General features: G+C 41.4%; 1 protein-coding gene across 1 annotated transcript in view; it reads right to left on the reverse strand.

The window, feature by feature from the left end:
- The window catches only part of edc4 (enhancer of mRNA decapping 4), a 38,068-nt gene that overhangs the window by 14,067 nt on the left and 7,212 nt on the right, over positions 1–16,789 (reverse strand). The window contains exons 5-22 of the mRNA XM_053623157.1: positions 14,449–14,635; positions 14,051–14,198; positions 13,841–13,945; positions 10,301–10,410; positions 10,016–10,099; positions 9,751–9,846; positions 9,418–9,517; positions 8,842–9,022; positions 6,878–6,944; positions 6,593–6,687; positions 6,226–6,416; positions 5,979–6,055; positions 4,483–4,615; positions 3,119–3,582; positions 2,830–2,931; positions 2,535–2,678; positions 2,371–2,404; positions 1,352–1,532 (exon numbers count right to left, since the gene is read on the reverse strand). Coding sequence (XP_053479132.1) covers positions 1,352–1,532; positions 2,371–2,404; positions 2,535–2,678; positions 2,830–2,931; positions 3,119–3,582; positions 4,483–4,615; positions 5,979–6,055; positions 6,226–6,416; positions 6,593–6,687; positions 6,878–6,944; positions 8,842–9,022; positions 9,418–9,517; positions 9,751–9,846; positions 10,016–10,099; positions 10,301–10,410; positions 13,841–13,945; positions 14,051–14,198; positions 14,449–14,635 — 2,499 coding nt within the window. The remainder of the gene's footprint in view (positions 1–1,351; positions 1,533–2,370; positions 2,405–2,534; positions 2,679–2,829; positions 2,932–3,118; positions 3,583–4,482; positions 4,616–5,978; positions 6,056–6,225; positions 6,417–6,592; positions 6,688–6,877; positions 6,945–8,841; positions 9,023–9,417; positions 9,518–9,750; positions 9,847–10,015; positions 10,100–10,300; positions 10,411–13,840; positions 13,946–14,050; positions 14,199–14,448; positions 14,636–16,789) is intronic.

The raw sequence follows: 16,789 nt of genomic DNA on the forward strand, positions 1-16,789 counted from the left end.
TGAATAATGGAAGGTTAAGTGCAATGTTGTCTATTACCTCGTTAAAGTTACAGCACTCATTCAATAACTAGTTTCTGTGCTCTTGGGCATTAATCTGTTTAAAAAAACAACTCTGTCTTCCAAAGATTGTCTCGCTGCAGCTATTTGGAAGACTATTACAATAACCCTCAACTGTTAGTGAATGCTTGCTGATTTATTTGCCGCATGTGCTTTTTTGTTATGATGTGAGGAGTTATTATGGTCTATTCTGGCTGGTTTGTGAAATGAAAGCACACCATCTGTGATTATGTAGGCGCTTCGTCACCTTTTGACCGATGTTTGCTGCCTCCAAAACTGTGACAGTGAAGACCGTGCGCATGCAAATACTATATTTAATTTGTACAGACAGACCCCAGTGACACAGTGTGCACGGGGGGCCAGTCATGATATACTTCTGCCACTGTATCCTGCAGCTGGAAAATGATACATTGCTTGGCATCATTTCTGTTAGCTAATGGAGTCATAACCTCACAACTTTCACTGACAGAGCTGAAAATTAATCAAAGCTGTGCACATATCCAGCAGAGTGGAATGTGTGACATTGCATCGGCTTTTGTTTCCATCAGAATCAATTCTTCAGAAAGGTGATCCACAAAATAAATCTGTATTAAAGAACAAATTCTTTTCTGTAAACACTGAGACTGAAGATACACTACATGACCAAAAGTATGTGGACACCTGATTACCAAACCCACATGCGGGCCTTCCCTAAACTGTTGCCACAAAGTTGGAAGCACACAATTGTATAGGATGTCTCTGTACACTGTAGCATTACAATTTTCCTTGGCTGGAATCGAAGGGGCCAAGGCCATTGTTTTGATAGCCCCTTGGTCTTCATAATTCTATTTGTTGTCAAACAGGTATGTTGTCTAACAGTATAGCGCCTTCCAGAAATAGGTGTACTTATATTAAGATCATTTGACAAATTAGTTGCGCACATGTTAACTTCATTCAACTAATAATATGGAAGTCTGATGGCACCGGGTTGCACCATAATTCATTTAGGGGCTTCATAGCAATAGGGATGAATATTTGTGTGATCACAATAACTGCAAATTATTTACATAATTGTTCTTCACCTCAATTCAAAATTATGGCCTACTGTGAGTAGATACATAACATAAAATCCAGATTAACGGGTGTAATAATACAAAACGACAACAAAAAGTTAAAGGGTGGGGTGAATACTTATAGAAGGCATTGCATCAAAGTTCTCTCAATCAGGTTCACATGCATACATTCGGATTTGTCTTTATCACCAAGTTGTTTAGCAATACACCCCACTGACATGCTCCCTCTAGTGGAAGGATACGTCCCTGTTCCTGTTGCGTGAGTAGGACGTGCTCTACGTGGGCCATTATGGAGCTCTGGACAGCATCCATGTGGCCCGTGAGCCTCTGCAACAGCTCTTGCTGGCTCTGCCGCAGCTCATCCAGCTCCCTCTGTTGGCTCCTAAGCAGCAACAGCAGCTCCTCTTGTACCTCCATGCTCATCTACAGTAAGATCAGAGAAACATGATAGCAATTCACAACTGAGAGTTAAGCAGGACGTCATTTTAGCCATTAGAAGGACATGAAAAATTGCTGCAGAAAATCTTTAAATGGGCAGACTTGTATTGGTTAATCAAGTTTTCAATGTGCACTGTTCCAAAACTGCATGAGCACAGTCAGGTGTAGCATATAGATATTATTTATAGTATGCTATGCAAAGCTACTGCTAGTCTTCAAGTCTACAGGTGCATCTCAAAAAATTTTAATATTGGGGAAAAGTTTATTTTTTCCCCCGTAATTTAATTCAAAACGTGGAACTTTCATATATTCTAGACTCATTACACAAAGTGAAATATTTCAAGCCTTTTTTTTGTTGTTGTTTTAATCTTGATGATTACAGCTTACAGCTCATGGAATTCAAAAATCCAGTATCTCAATATATTCTAGTAAAGAATTTATAATACAGCAGTGCCACAGGCTGATTGCCTCCATGCCATGCCGCAATGATGCAGTAATTTGTGAAAAAGGAGCCCCGGCCAGTTATTGAGTGCATAAATTAACATACTTTTCAGAATGTCAACATTTCTGTATTGTAAATTCTTTATTCTAATATTTTGAGATACTGGATTTCTGATTTCCATGAGCTGTAAGCCATAATCATCAAGATTAAAACAAAAAAAAAGGCTTGAAATATTTCACTTTATGTGTAATGAATCTAGAGTATATGAAAGTTCCACGTTTTGAATTAAATTACGGGGGAAAAAAGAAAACTTTTCCACAATATTCACATTTTTTGAGATGCACCTGTATATTATGTAGAACATAGGAACAGTTACCCTACCTGATTTTCCAAATGCCTGGTCTGTGAGGAATCACTAGCAAAGAAACAAGATGAAGTTAACACACCTAGAAGAAGCTAGACTTTCCAACTCAATGTAATTTTACTACAATTTGACACAGTGCTGCTTTAATCATAAAGGAGACACGGTAGTGCATATGGCTCACCCTTCATCTTTCTTGCTCTTGCGCTTGAGTTTGGGCGAGCCACGAGGTGAGGTCTTCCAGTCCTTCACTGGCAGCCTGTGAGAAGCTCGAGATCCACAGTTTCCTGAAGATGATGCCAGACTGGCCACCTCGTCATCATGATCACTGTCAATCATTGCAAATGGAGGATGTTTTTAAGAATTCAACAGATTCTAGAATAGCTGAAAATGTATTTTCCATTTGCATTTGCTGATTAATTATTTCAAACAAGTAAAAAAAAAAAAAAGCTGTATAAAATGTGTGCTGTGATACATACCTCTGCTCTGCACTGGCGTCCTGGCTGTCATTCTGTGTTAGGTGGTAGGTGCGTCTGTGGAAGGGGGATGACATGTGCATGTCCTTCAAGTCCTCTCTAGAGCTAGAGCACATTCACATCATAAATCATTGTGATCAATAAAATATTTACACGGTTGTTGGCATTTCATAGGCCAACCTCATTACCAAAAGAGTAAGTCTAAAAACAAACCCCAAAGCAATTTTAGGGATCAGCTTGTACAACAGAAACAATAAAGCAGATTGGGATCAGTATTTCAGAGCCCCCTCACCATTCTCCCAGGCCGTTATCTCGCAGGCTGTTCCTTGTTTCTCGTGTGATATCGGGTGCTGCAGGCCAACTGCGGCTGGCACCACTTTCGGAGCAAGACGATGCAACGACATTAACAGCGTTTTCCTGTGACAGCGCCGTCTCCAGCAACGAGGGTGTGCTGCTGAGCCGCTGCTCGCCATCTCCAGATGCTCCTCCACTCAGCTCCAGCGGTGAGAGCAGATGCAGTGCTGAGGCTGCTGACGCCATGCTGTCCTGAAGGCCCTGGAGGGGGTCACGTGCCTCGGCCAACCCCCTCGACAACGTCTCGGAGGCGATCTCAGGGATGATGTCTTGTGACATGGCTGTGGAGGCTGAAGAGATTACGTCAGGGGAGCGAGCTCTAGTGGGGGACGCCTGGGGCAGCAACACAGGTTCCATGGCCTGGAGGTCCAGAGACATGGAGGGGTTTGGAGAAGGCAGCACCTGCAGATGAAAGAGCGGGTGGGGAAGGGGAAGTGCAGTTTGAGCGTAAGAGGCCGCCTCACACAGCCGAGAGGCCTCACGCAGGAAAAAGAAAGAGCGGACTAAAGGATGTGAGAAGCCCTGAACAAGGGGCAAGGATGGAGGGTGTCAAATGGGGAACGGGGTTGGAAGTGTGTTGCCCCATTTAGATTGCAAGAGTCACTGATAGATTTACGAGTTCTCCTACATCATTTCTAGTCAACTGTGAAATCACGTTTCCTCATGCACTTTAAATAAACCTAAATCTTTAACAGGAGTGGAGAAATTACGAGCCTTGCTGCCTATGACAAGTAGATCTTGTGTCTAGACTAGTAGCTTTAGTTAACCCTAACCAGACAAAAATAATATTTCAGTTGTTTTTTTTAATCTACCACACGAAAGCGTGGTTTTGAGAACACGGCTCAAAACCAAAACATTTACAAACAAACAGGTGACTTTTTTCTGAGACCTCAAATATGACATGCTACATACACTTTGTCAGGAGATGATAAAGTTTACAGCTACACAGCCTTCCCCTCCCTAGAATTTCATACTCATTTGTTGCACATAGTCTATATTAATGCATTTAAATATCTAACTACCTCACATATTCTATTATGTTAGCTATCGTTTTTGCCTAGTCAGTTAGGTCTAGGGTTGACCAAAACATAAGCCTTGGCGCACACACATTGGAGCTTTCACTTGCCCGGTGGGCTAGAGACGAAGTTCTCATTTGTCCACCCATGTTAAAGAAAATATAAACACAATGAAGTTGATGTAGACCGAATTCATCTGTAAACTACTGTACAGTCGTTCCATTAAAACACTGATCCATCAACTCCATGTAGTGTTTAGGATGCTGGTTATTGGTGGATTAAGTACCTGGATGTTCTCGCCCAGGCCTGAAATGAGGATCGAGTTGGCTCTTGGGCTGCTAGTGCTGGCACTGAGGTTCAAGCTGGTGCTGGTTGCATCTGTACACAGCTTGGGGCTTTGGGTGAGGTCTTCTGCAGCCCTACAACAGCAACATAGGCACAGAGCTAAACATGAACTCACAGCTAACATATGTAAAATAGAATAAGAGGCTGAAAGGAGAAATATGACACAAATATCAGCTCTGAGGCTCCTCAGCCTGTAAGAACATGTAGTGACCCAGCACAGCCAGATTTATGAAACCACTTGAAAACTGAGTTTACCAAATTTCTGCTTAAGAAGCAATATTTGAATATTATGATGGTAATTGTATTGTTCTGTCTGTGATGTCAGTGTTCTAAACTGTACTAAAAACGTATCGTGTTCTGACCAAACAAATAATTCCTAATGCATGTAAACGTATATAGTGAATAAAAGGACTCTGAAAAACGGTGAATGAACACAAAAAACATCCTGCCTTTAAAATCCCCATGAAATTAAATTTGAAGTTTGGTGGCTTTTAGAATGAATATGTTAGCATTAAGGTTATCTATAAGCTACTGTGGTCAAACAGTGAAAAAAATTGCATTTAGAAGATATCTATATCCAAAATTCAAAACTGGCAAAATCAGTATACCATCAAGATGGAACAACTATTTTGATGACATCATTCTGCACTTCAGCTTCTCATCAGATTTTCTGTCCAGTCAAGTGCTCTCTAGAATCCAAAGTGTCCCTCCCAAAACGTTGGAAAAATCCCCTTGCCGACGTTGTGCGATCGGCTATTTATAAAGGAGGAGGAGCCAAACGGTATGTCCCGTCCTGACTTCCTGTTTCAGTAGAAATGCTGCGTGTTTCAAGGCACTTCACGGGGACTTTCCTCAGGCATTTAACCCTCTGTGGTGCAGTTCACTAGTTGTAATATATACAGACTAACTTACTGTTAAAATGGTTAGCAAGACATCAAGATAGCCAAGTAGTAGTAAGGTAGTTACCTAGCAACCTGATATTATTGGAGTAAACTGAATTATTAAAATTTAGTTAGAAAGCTTGCTAATACATATATGGGCTATACATCAGATAGCAAATGTTTTCTTAAGCATTTACATACATCACACTGATATTTCATTTTCTAAAAATAGATTTTAGCTGCCTGAATTATATTTGTGAATTACAGAACAATGTTTGAAATAAATACAATATTGAATATAAAATTCAAAGATGGTTTTTAAATAGCCAACTCAGATTGGTTGTGCTCTCAAGGGCGGTACACAACCTTACAATTGATATGCAACTTTCCAAGCTGAGCAGCATCTCAATCGATATTCATGGTCCTTTTCTCCCTTGTGCAAAAAAAAAACAAACCTGTATGCATGCAGTGTAAACTGAATTAGAACTGGATAAAACATCTCATTACAGATTGCCTTGTAGATGCAACCTTGGTGACTATAACCCTGAGGACTAACCTTGGACCACTGTCAGAGCTGCTCATGGCCGTTACTATAGTCAAACTGCTAGCGCTGCTGCCAGGGGAGGCTGGTACCTGAAGAGGAACACATACAGTACAGGCAAATGAAATGATTAGTCCAATCCACAACAATGTTATTAAATGTAATCTAAAATGACGATTTTTAAATCAGTTTTAATGAACATCTCAGCAGTAAGAACACATTGCCATAAAACTCAATAAAAGCTAGTGCATGAGATGCTCACAGATGCGCTGGGTGTCATGAAGGCATCCGGGGTCATGAGTTTGGGCATGGTCGAGCCAGAGGGACTCAGGAAGTCAGCTGGAGCTGGGAGAGAGGGGATTTTACACAAGTCGGTCTGCGAACCGCTTGCACCAGATTCCTTATCTGAGCTCAACACCTCCATGCACAAATCAGTCAAAGGGTCGGCAAAGCCTGGAACACAAACACGAAAATCAGAGCAAACGACCCAGGCATATAGTAGCTACCCACAATTTACACAAACACACATGCAGAGCAGAAAATCATGAAACGGAGCTCGGAGGAGAGAGATTAGTGGTTAGATCCTGGAGAAAAAGAAATAAAGAGTGTGCATTAATCTGCAGTCATACCAAAGCCATCCTGGGAGCCAGAGCATGTAGGCATAAACAGGGAGGCAGCAGCACCCTGGTTGGGCTGGAACCAGATCTGCACATCTTGAAGGGACCTGTGGGATGGAAACCAGCCAGGACGCAGTGAACTTTTCATAACACGGTAGGCAATTAGTATCCATGAATACATGCTGAAGCCCTGGGCTGAACAGACTAATAAATATTGCTCAGAATGCAAGGGCCCAGAGCCAAATGTTATCATTTGCATGCATTTCTGTAGAAATATGGTCAATCTAATCAGCTCACTTTGTATGCACACAGTAAAGCTTGATCTGGATTCCTGATTTTGACTCCAAAGGTCCCTGGCTTCCCTCTGCGAAATATTATTAAATATTATTAGCAATATAGTACATGTACATATACATTGTACACACACACACACACACACGTAAAAAAAAATCTGCAGCATCAAATATTATGGGTTTATTTTCTTTATAGAGACTATGCTAAGCCTGAGAAAAAATTGACCGCTACACAGAATCCTTCACCCAAAAAGCTTTTACTCTACAGGGTTCGTACAGATTCTTCACGATGAAATTCCAGGACATTCAAGGACCATTATTTTTGTTTTCAAGGACTATACAAGAGGTGTCCATCCATCTATCCATTTTCTGTACCACTTATCCTACACAGGGTTGCAGGGAGCCTGGAGACTCAGGGCATGAGGTAGGGGACACTGTGGACAGGGTGCCGACAGAATGCAGGGCACAAGCACACACACATTCACATACGACAGACAATTTGGAGATGCCAATCAGCCTACAACGCATGTCTTTGGACTGTGGGAGGAAATTTGAGTACCCGGACGACACCCCGAAGCGCGGGCAAGCTCCACATACAGAGGTGGGAATCAAACCGCCAACCCTAGAGGTGTGAGGCAAACATGAGGCAACCTAAGCCACCATGCCACAAGATATGTCCTTCAAACATATTCTTTATTTTTTCTTTTTTGAATTCAAAAAGAATTAATAATAATAATAATAATAATAATAATAATAACAACACAACTCATTTTTATATGGTGCTAAATGTTCATTTCCCAGGCATTGATGTTTCTTCACCATAATGTCAGTATACTCCAGGTGAGTGACAGGAGCACTGTTGCCAACAACTTTCAGGGGAAAGTCGCTAAATGATGTCATGTGCTAATTAGTCTATTCATTACATCATCACGTAGTATTTGCATTCTGCCTAGTGTGAGCTGTTTATGTTTGCTTCTCAATTACTCTGTGCTCACATACTGAATTTTAATTCCCAATAAAGCTCTTCTCGTTTACTTATTTTTATGTTTCTATTGTCAGACGGAACGAGTATGAAATGTGACAGAAACACGGCGCATTAAGACACTACATGTTAACCAGCAGTCACGTCCAAGCTGCTGCTCTGCACTGTTAAAATCCTTATTTAATAACCATGATGAGACATCGAGAGAGTGAGACGGAGAGAGAGAGAGACAGCGACAGAGAGCGCGAGAGCAAGAGAAAGAGAGACACAGCTAGCGAGAGAGCAAATGAGACAGAGCGTGCGAGAGGGACAGCGAGACAGAGCGTGCGAGAGGGACAGCGAGACAGAGCGTGCGAGAGGGACAGCGAGACAGAGCGTGCGAGAGAGGGACAGCATGAGAGAGAGAGACAGTGCGAGAGAGACAAAGACAACGAGAATAAGAGAGACAGCGAGAGAGACAGAGGTGTACCTGCAGTGGGAAACGCAAGACTTGGCGCTCGAGGGGCAGTACTGGCCACTCTCTTCAATGGAAACTTGCCAAGGTTTGCCAAAAAAGTCGCTAGATTTTTCAATAGGCCCTTTTTTTTTTTTTTTTTTTTTTTTAAAAAAAAGGGGTCGGAGAAGTGGACCGGCGCTGTCTCAGACACAATGAGTGAGTAAATAGCAGGAGGAGGGGGAGGGACTGCAGTGGAGTGTCGTATGAAAGGATCGTATTTGCGTTCAATCGAAAATGAACACTAAAGTTTTCAGCGATTTTGTATTTATTGACTTTTTAATAATTCAAGCACTCTTTAAGCAGCACTAGATAAAATATGGCCATTTTCCAGGTTTTCCAGTACATAAAGGTCAAAAAGCCAAATTCAAGCACTTCAAGCATCTTGTACGAACCCTGAATCTAGTAAACAATACATGCACGTTCCTTTGATCTGGTTAATAGCCGCACCAACATAACTTTAAAGAAAGAACAAGCAAAGAGGGGAGCTAACCTGTAGTCATGCTTTCACTCTCCTCGTCTGGAGGGAGGACTTCAGTGTGGCGCAAGCGAGCACGACTGACATCCTGGACCCCAAAGCTCAGAACTGGGTGTGTGAGCAAGAACTCAGAGACAGCCATAAAGCTGGCATGGCCCTTCTCCTGATCTTGGAGGAGCTCCATCACATACAGAACCTGCACAACACACACAGCCAGAAGGCTGAGCTGGGATAGGTCATACCTTATTCTAGCCTAAACCTAATATAAAATTTAAAAAGAACGGACGATCTAATCAAACCAACGGGCTGCTACTCAAACTAGTACTAAGCTACTCATATACTCATTCACTTACATTCCTAGAATTAAAACCAACAAATCCAAACATATGGCAATTATTAAAAGGGCTTTTGTCAGCATTTCACAAATGCATATAGTGCATACAGATCATTTCCACTTTTTACATTAATATTTCATTTTGCTTTATTCAGGCTGTTCTTTCTGGACAGGTATTTCAGGCTGTTTGACAGCTGCCATAGTAAAAGGGGGTGTATTTGCAGAAGTGTGTGAATAATGGAAAAGGACATTCAGACCTTCCTCTGCACATCTGTAAGGATGAGACACTCAGCAGACAGGTCCAGACTAGCTTTCAGACTGGGCAGGACACTCGAGTTTACCGGGTCAGGACTAAAACTGTAAGACACAACAAAATAATAGAGCTAGGTGAGAATATTCATGATAATCGAGATGAATTCCCATGATGCTTATGCATAAGTCTCGCATTTTAAGGAATTAACTGGTACAAAAATTTTGAAAAGGATTTGCATAGCAATAGGACCAGGAAACGTTTATCTTGATCCAGTTGCTATATAGACGCATTTTGTTTGTATTATATAAAACACTTGGGTGAAAGGAAAAGAACACACTTAATAGTCTGTAGACATGTCCATGACACCGTGCACCACATCTTCAGTTCCTGGTTCTGATCTGCTCCTGTGATTAAGAATCGCCAGAACGGCACTCTACAGGCCACAAAAGAGAACAAGTTAGCAAGTGCAAACACACACTTTTTCTGACCATTAATCACAACCATAATCCCTGCTTAAACATTCCAGCAGGAAAATAATTCTTGGGATTAGATTTTATTCAGGATTTGCAGGTCCTGCTTGTGAAGACTGTATGGTCACTCACTCTGGGTCCTGCTTCTTATGGTTGTCACAGAAGAGGAGGCAGGAGAGAGGCCTTCCATTATGTGGCTGCCACTCATGAAGGCATCTGTAGGTCAGGACAGTTTTTTGAAATCACAAGACACTGAGAAGTACAGACTGATCTTTTAGAATTGCGGGAAAAATCCACTGTACAAAAACTATACTTACACAAGCAACATGAGAAAACTACAAGTAAAGAAAATACATTAAGCCATTTCACAAAAGTTCTGAAAGAGTTGGAGAAATAAGAGGTATACCAAGAGCATACCTCGGTTGGTCCAGTCCTTCAATGTAGATCTGCCAGAATTTGACATAGCCATCATGACTGGCTGTGGCGAGGACGGTGCCGTCTGGAGACAGCGCTCCCTCGCTGATGCGCTGTACAAAAGCAGAGCAATAACGAGATTCATCCATACCTACCGAATTACGCAATACACATTTAAGCCGAGGTCAGCTGTCAGCGCCGATGCCCCAGAAGTGATGAACTATATAATTTAAACAGGAATATGCCCAAAATATTTTTCTTAATATTGTATTAATTGTACTATTATTTTGGTGAACATAATGCTATGAGACAGATACAAAAAAAAAACAGAAAAAAAAAAATCCCAAAAAACTCTGAAACACCAATTCCTACACTAATTGCTTGTTACTTGCAAGAAAGGAAGTTATTAATGTTTAATTAATGGCATGTCTCATTTTATATGCAAAATTTCTTACTCTCTATTAATCATTTTCATATATTAATCAATTAATAACGGGGTTCAGCTGGACTAGACGCAACCAAGCCTGATTACTGCAAACCCCGTTCAATCAAATCAACACTAAAATAGACCTTTTTCAACAGCTTGAAGTTGGTTAAAAAGTCTTACAGTAACACACTATGCCTAAGTTGAAAGAAATTCCAGAAATGATGAGGAAGAAGGTGATTGAAATACATCAGTCTGGGAAGGTTTACAAAGCTATTTCAAAGGCTCTGGGACTCCAAAGAACCACAGTGAGAGCCAATGTATCCAAATGGAAAAACTCGGCACAGTAGTGAACTACCTTCCAAAATTACTCCAAGAACACAGTAACTACTCATCCAAGAAGTCACAAAAGAGCCAAGGACAACATCAAAGGACCTACAGACCTCTCTCACATCAATAAAGGTCACTGATCATGACTCCATTATCAGAAAGACGCTGGACAAAAATGGCATCCATGGAAGAGTGGCGAGGTGTAAGCCACTGCTAACCCAGATGGTTTGTCTGAATTTTGACAAAACACACCTTGATGGCCCTCAAACCTTTTGGGAGAATGTTCTGTGGACTGATGAATTGAACTGGAACTGTTTGGAAGACAGGAGTCCCGTTACATCGGGAGTAAACCAAACAGCAAATTCCACAAAAAGAACATCATACCTACGATCAGGCATGGTGGTGGAAGTGTGATGGTGTGGGGATGCTTTGCTGCTTCGGGGCCTGGGCAACTTGTAATAATTGAGAGAAACATGAATTCTGCTCTCTACCAGAAAATCCTAAAGGATAATGTCCGGTCTTCAGTTCGTAAGTTGAAACTCAAACTGGATCATGCAGCAAGACAATGATCTAAAGCACAGGAGTAAGTCCTAGTCCTAGAAGTAAATGAAAGACTGATATCCAGTTATCAGAAACGTATGGTTGCAGTTATTGCTGCTAAAGGTGGCACAACCAGATTTAATGTTTAATGGAGTAATTAGTTTTTCACATGGGTGATAGGTACTGTATCACTTTCTGCTTCAATAAAAAATAAATAAATAAATAAACAAACAAATAATATGAATAATAAAAAAAAACCTGTAGTGTGCGTTTACTCAGGTTGCCTTTGTTTTACACAGAAGAAATCAGGATGAGGCAAATACTTTTTCAAAGCACTGTATGTGTGTATATACACAGTATCTCACAAAAGTGAGTACACACCTCACATTTTTGTAAATATTTGATTATATCTTTTCATGTGACAACACTGATGAAATGACACTTTGCTACAACGTATAACAGTGTAAATTTGCTGTCCCCTCAAAATAACTCAACATACAGCCATTAATGTCTAAACCGCTGGCAACAAAAGTGAGTACACCCCTAAGTGAAAATGTCCAAATTGGGCCCAATTAGTCATTTTCCCTCCCCGGTGTCATGTGACTTGTTAGTGTTACAAGGTCTCAGGTGTGTTAAATTTGGTGTCATCGCTCTCACACTCCCTCCTACTGGTCACTTGAAGTTCAACATGGCACCTCATGGCAAAGAACTCTCTGAGGGTCTGAAAAAAAGAATTGTTACTCCACATAAAGATGGCCTAGGCTATAAAAAGATTGGCAAGACCCTGACACTGAGCTGCAGCACGGTGGCCAAGACCATACAGCGGTTTAACAGGACAGGTTCCACTCAGAACAGGCCTCACCATGGTCGACCAAAGAAGTTGAGTGCACGTGCTCAGCGTCATATCCAGAGGTTGTCTTTGGGAAATAGACGTATGAGTGCTGCCAGCACTGCTGCAGAGGTTGAAGGGGTGGGGGGTCAGCCTGTCAGTGCTCAGACCATACGCCGCACACTGCATCAAATTGGTCTGCATGGCGGTCATCCCAAAAGGAAGCCTCTTCTAAAGATGATGCACAAGAAAGCCCACAAACAGTTTGCTGAAGACAAGCAGACTAAGGACATGGATTACACTGGAACCATGTCCTGTGGTCTGATGAGACCAAGATAAACTTATTTGGTTCAGATGGTGTCAAGCGTGTGTGGCGGCAACCAGGTGAGGAGTACAAAGACAAGTGTGTCTTGCCTACAGTCAAGCATGGTGGTGGGAGTGTCATGGTCTGGGGCTGCATGAGTGCTGCTGGCACTGGGGCGCTACAGTTCATTGAGGGAACCATGAATGCCAACATGTACTGTGACATACTGAAACAGAGCATATTCCCTTCCCTTCGGCGACTGGGCCGCAGGGCAGTATTCCAGCATGATAACGACCCCAAGCACACCTCCAAGACGGCCACTGCCTTGCTAAAGAAGCTGAGGGTGAAGGTGATGGACTGGCCAAGCATGTCTCCAGACCTAAAACCTATTGAGCATCTGTGGGGCATCCTCAAACGGAAGGTGGAGGAGCACAAGTTCTTTAACATCCACCAGCTCCGTGATGTCGTCAAGGAGGAGTGGACGAGGACTCCAGTGGGAACCTGTGAAGCTCTGGTGAACTCCATGACCAAGAGGGTTAAGGCAGTGATGGAAAATTATGGTGGCCACACAAAATATTGACACTTTGGGCCAAATTTGGACATTTTCACTTAGGGGTGTACTCACTTTTGTTGCCAGCGGTTTAGACATTAATGGCTGTGTGTTGAGTTATTTTGAGGGGACAGCAAATTTACACTGTTACACAAGCTGTACACGCACTACTTTACATTGTAGCAAAGTGTCATTTCTTCAGTGTTACATGAAAAGATATAATCAAATATTTACAAAAATGTGAGGGGTGTACTCACTTTTGTGAGATAGTATATATACATACACATGTATATAATGTCTAAGAAAGTGAAAATATATATTCAATCTATAGTTTGTGTCCAAAATTTTGACTGGTTGTGCATATTTATATGAAAACTCAAGAACTAACCTCAAATAACCCTGATCAGCTCAAATAATTGCAATTAGGCAAAATTATGTAATAATTGTGACAGATCTACATAGCAGTGAGCTTGAGCTACATGTCACTCAGAGTCCTTAGTGTATATCGTGAATTCTGTAATTCCAGCATCAGGTAGCTGATCACTAATGGGCGGATTACGGCTTACCGCTGTGTGTCCTTTAATAGCGATATAGCCCTCTTTAATCTCTGTAGCATCCACAGGCCATGTGGTGTTGTTAGAGCGCAGGATGTCAAGGTCCCAAACCTCAGCCTATGAGCACCACGGAAGAGAGGAAGAGACAGCGAATCAACAGGCAGTGCAAAAACAGAAAGCAAGAAATTTAGATTAAAGTTAATAAATGGGTGTGATGCCTACCCTATCTTCATGCAGCAATGCCAGTGTCTGACAGCCATCCTCTGGGTTCTCCTCATTGTCCTCAGGAATGAAGGGGCACCAGATGAGTCTGCGGTTGGAGTTCAGTGGTGTGTCTTCGGGTCGCTGGATGTGAACAATCACTTCATCTCTAAGACACACAGTTAAGGGGCAACAGGACAGTAACGGGACTGTTCTAGATACACACACACTCTTCTGATACTGTGTTATTACTGCTGTACACTGGCTATAATCTGTGGGTTGACAGCTGTAGGCTTGACCTCTATATCTTCTATGAAAGGCATTAAAGGCAAAGTCAAAGGGTTTCATCTACTGCATCCAGTTTATCTAATCTATGCTGCAGATGGTCAAAAATAACTTCTGCTGTTAGAGAAAGATACTGTATTTTGCTATTTTGGCTGGTGAGCTGCCAGATGAACATGTTGCCGGCTTCATCCACGCAGCCCAGCAGGTTGGAGTCAAGGTGGGCGAAGGCCAGGTCTGTGACAGCCCCGGTGAAACCCTTCAGCAGCGTGCGCTCTGTCGAGGCCAACTGCAGGACGCGGATCATATAGTGATTATTGGCACCTAGGAACAGACAAGTGAAGCTCAAGTCAAAATCACCTCGCTGGATGCAAAATAACACAAGCCAGTGTCAGATACTAAATATGACTCGGTTGATCAATTACATTTGATTCAAGTTGGAAAATTATATTTTCCACAAAATCATAGATATTTTATAAACACTTCATTCTATTTTATTAATAACAACAACAATAATAATAATAATGATCAATATTACTGATATTAATTCATATTGTCTGGGATAGTACAAAATGGTTTGAAAAATGAAACTGTTTCACTAACTAAACAATGTATGTAACAAATACACTGATCTGCCAGAACATTAAATCCACTGCCAGCTGAAGTGAATATCTGAAATAATTGTAGTCAAACTTTACTAATTCTGGGATATGCAACTGGGTCATTATATACGACCCTTGACTTGGGAATGGCGGAGGATACGCGAGTTATAAAAGGAAAGGGATCTCAATTTAAACCTGAAATGACTAAAATACATCTGTGACCAGATCTATGAATAAATATATGACTGGGTTTGGACAGTACTTGCTTTTTAGGCAAAACAATGAATGATGCAATCTGTAGCTGCTATTGCATCATACATGATATGAATTGCATCATGTTATTCTCAAAGGTCATGGATGATGCAATCATAAAGCTTACGTCACTCTGATGAACAAATTGCCCTCTATCAGCTCTAAAAATCATACACTGTCGCTCTCTTATTGGTCAGTGTTTGATTTTGCAAAAGGACACATTCCTGTTTAGCCAAAAAGTGAGTAGAGATGCCTTGTACTTGTTTGAACAGTGCAGATAACTTCTGCTATGTTTGTGGTGAAGTGACTCTTGCATCGCAAAAGTGCGGTATAACCACTATGATTTAGAAAGCCTATCACCTTTATTTTACATCAAGAAAGATTGGCCACTCCGACAGTCATTGGAGTCTGGGAGGAAAAAGTGTTCAGTATCCACCACTTGTTGAATCAACGAAGATTTTGTTCCCACCCTTACACATCAAGCTGGGTCTGATGAAGAATTTTGTCAAGGCCATGGACAAAACACAAGCACAAAGTACCAAACAACTGCCTCCATGGAAAATTCCCAAGGTTAAGTGAAGCTAATATAAAAGGAACGTGTTTTTGTTGGTCCTCGGATTCGTGAACAACTTTGAGTTGTTCATTTGACCATGCACTGGTGGCAAGGACAAGATGGCATGGAAAGCCTTCGAGTTAGTTGCAATACATTCTCTCACAATCAACAACACCAGGCAGTTAGTGGAAAACCTCCTCAAAGCATGCAAAAGCCTTGGTTGCAACATGTCACTAAAAATAAATTTTCTGCACGCTCATCTAGATTTTTTCCACCGAACAGCTGAGCAGTGTGCGACGAGCACGGTGAGTGATTCCACCAGGACATTGCAACAACGGAGAAACGCTATCAGGGCATATGGAGCCCATCAATACTTGCAGACTATTGCTGGACAGTGATGAGAGATGCGCCATTTAATGAACACAAGAGACAAGCCAAGAAGCACCACGTAGACACTGAACAAGACTAAACTATATACATAATAGGTTTTTTGCTTTTTGTTTCATAATAAAGTTGATTTATAACACCCTTTTGCTGATTTTTAAAGTGTTACATAAACAGGACAGGTGACAGGTACTATACACATAGACTTAAAATGTAAAATCTTATCTTGGAAACAGCAGCCAATCTGTTGTTTTAATGGTCATATTTGAATTCAGCACATCAAAATACATAATAAATAGCACATTTTTATCTCTGAAGCAGATGACTTCTAAACAGGGACGTGCAGAAAGAGAGGGGCTCGAACCACTGCCCTTTTTCCAAGTTATTTAAAACTGCCCCTCGCAACATTAATTAATAAAACAATTATATTACGTAAAAAGCATCTGAATTCAAATTAACACGACCGTGTGCACAAAACTGTAGCAAATTAGTCACAAGAAAGTAAAGAAAATTCCTATTTATTTGTCTGACTCGAGTCTGCAGTCAGATAGTCTCGATGTCATGACACAATCGTGAAGGTATGCGGAGTAGGGATGGCCGATACCTTATCGTTTGAGATATATCGGTAGAAATTCTCCCCACGATAAGAATTAGTCTTCCTGCGATAATAACGATAAAGCCTAGTTG

Source organism: Ictalurus furcatus, chromosome 4 (assembly GCF_023375685.1).
Source record: "Ictalurus furcatus strain D&B chromosome 4, Billie_1.0, whole genome shotgun sequence".
Lineage (NCBI taxonomy): Eukaryota > Metazoa > Chordata > Actinopteri > Siluriformes > Ictaluridae > Ictalurus > Ictalurus furcatus.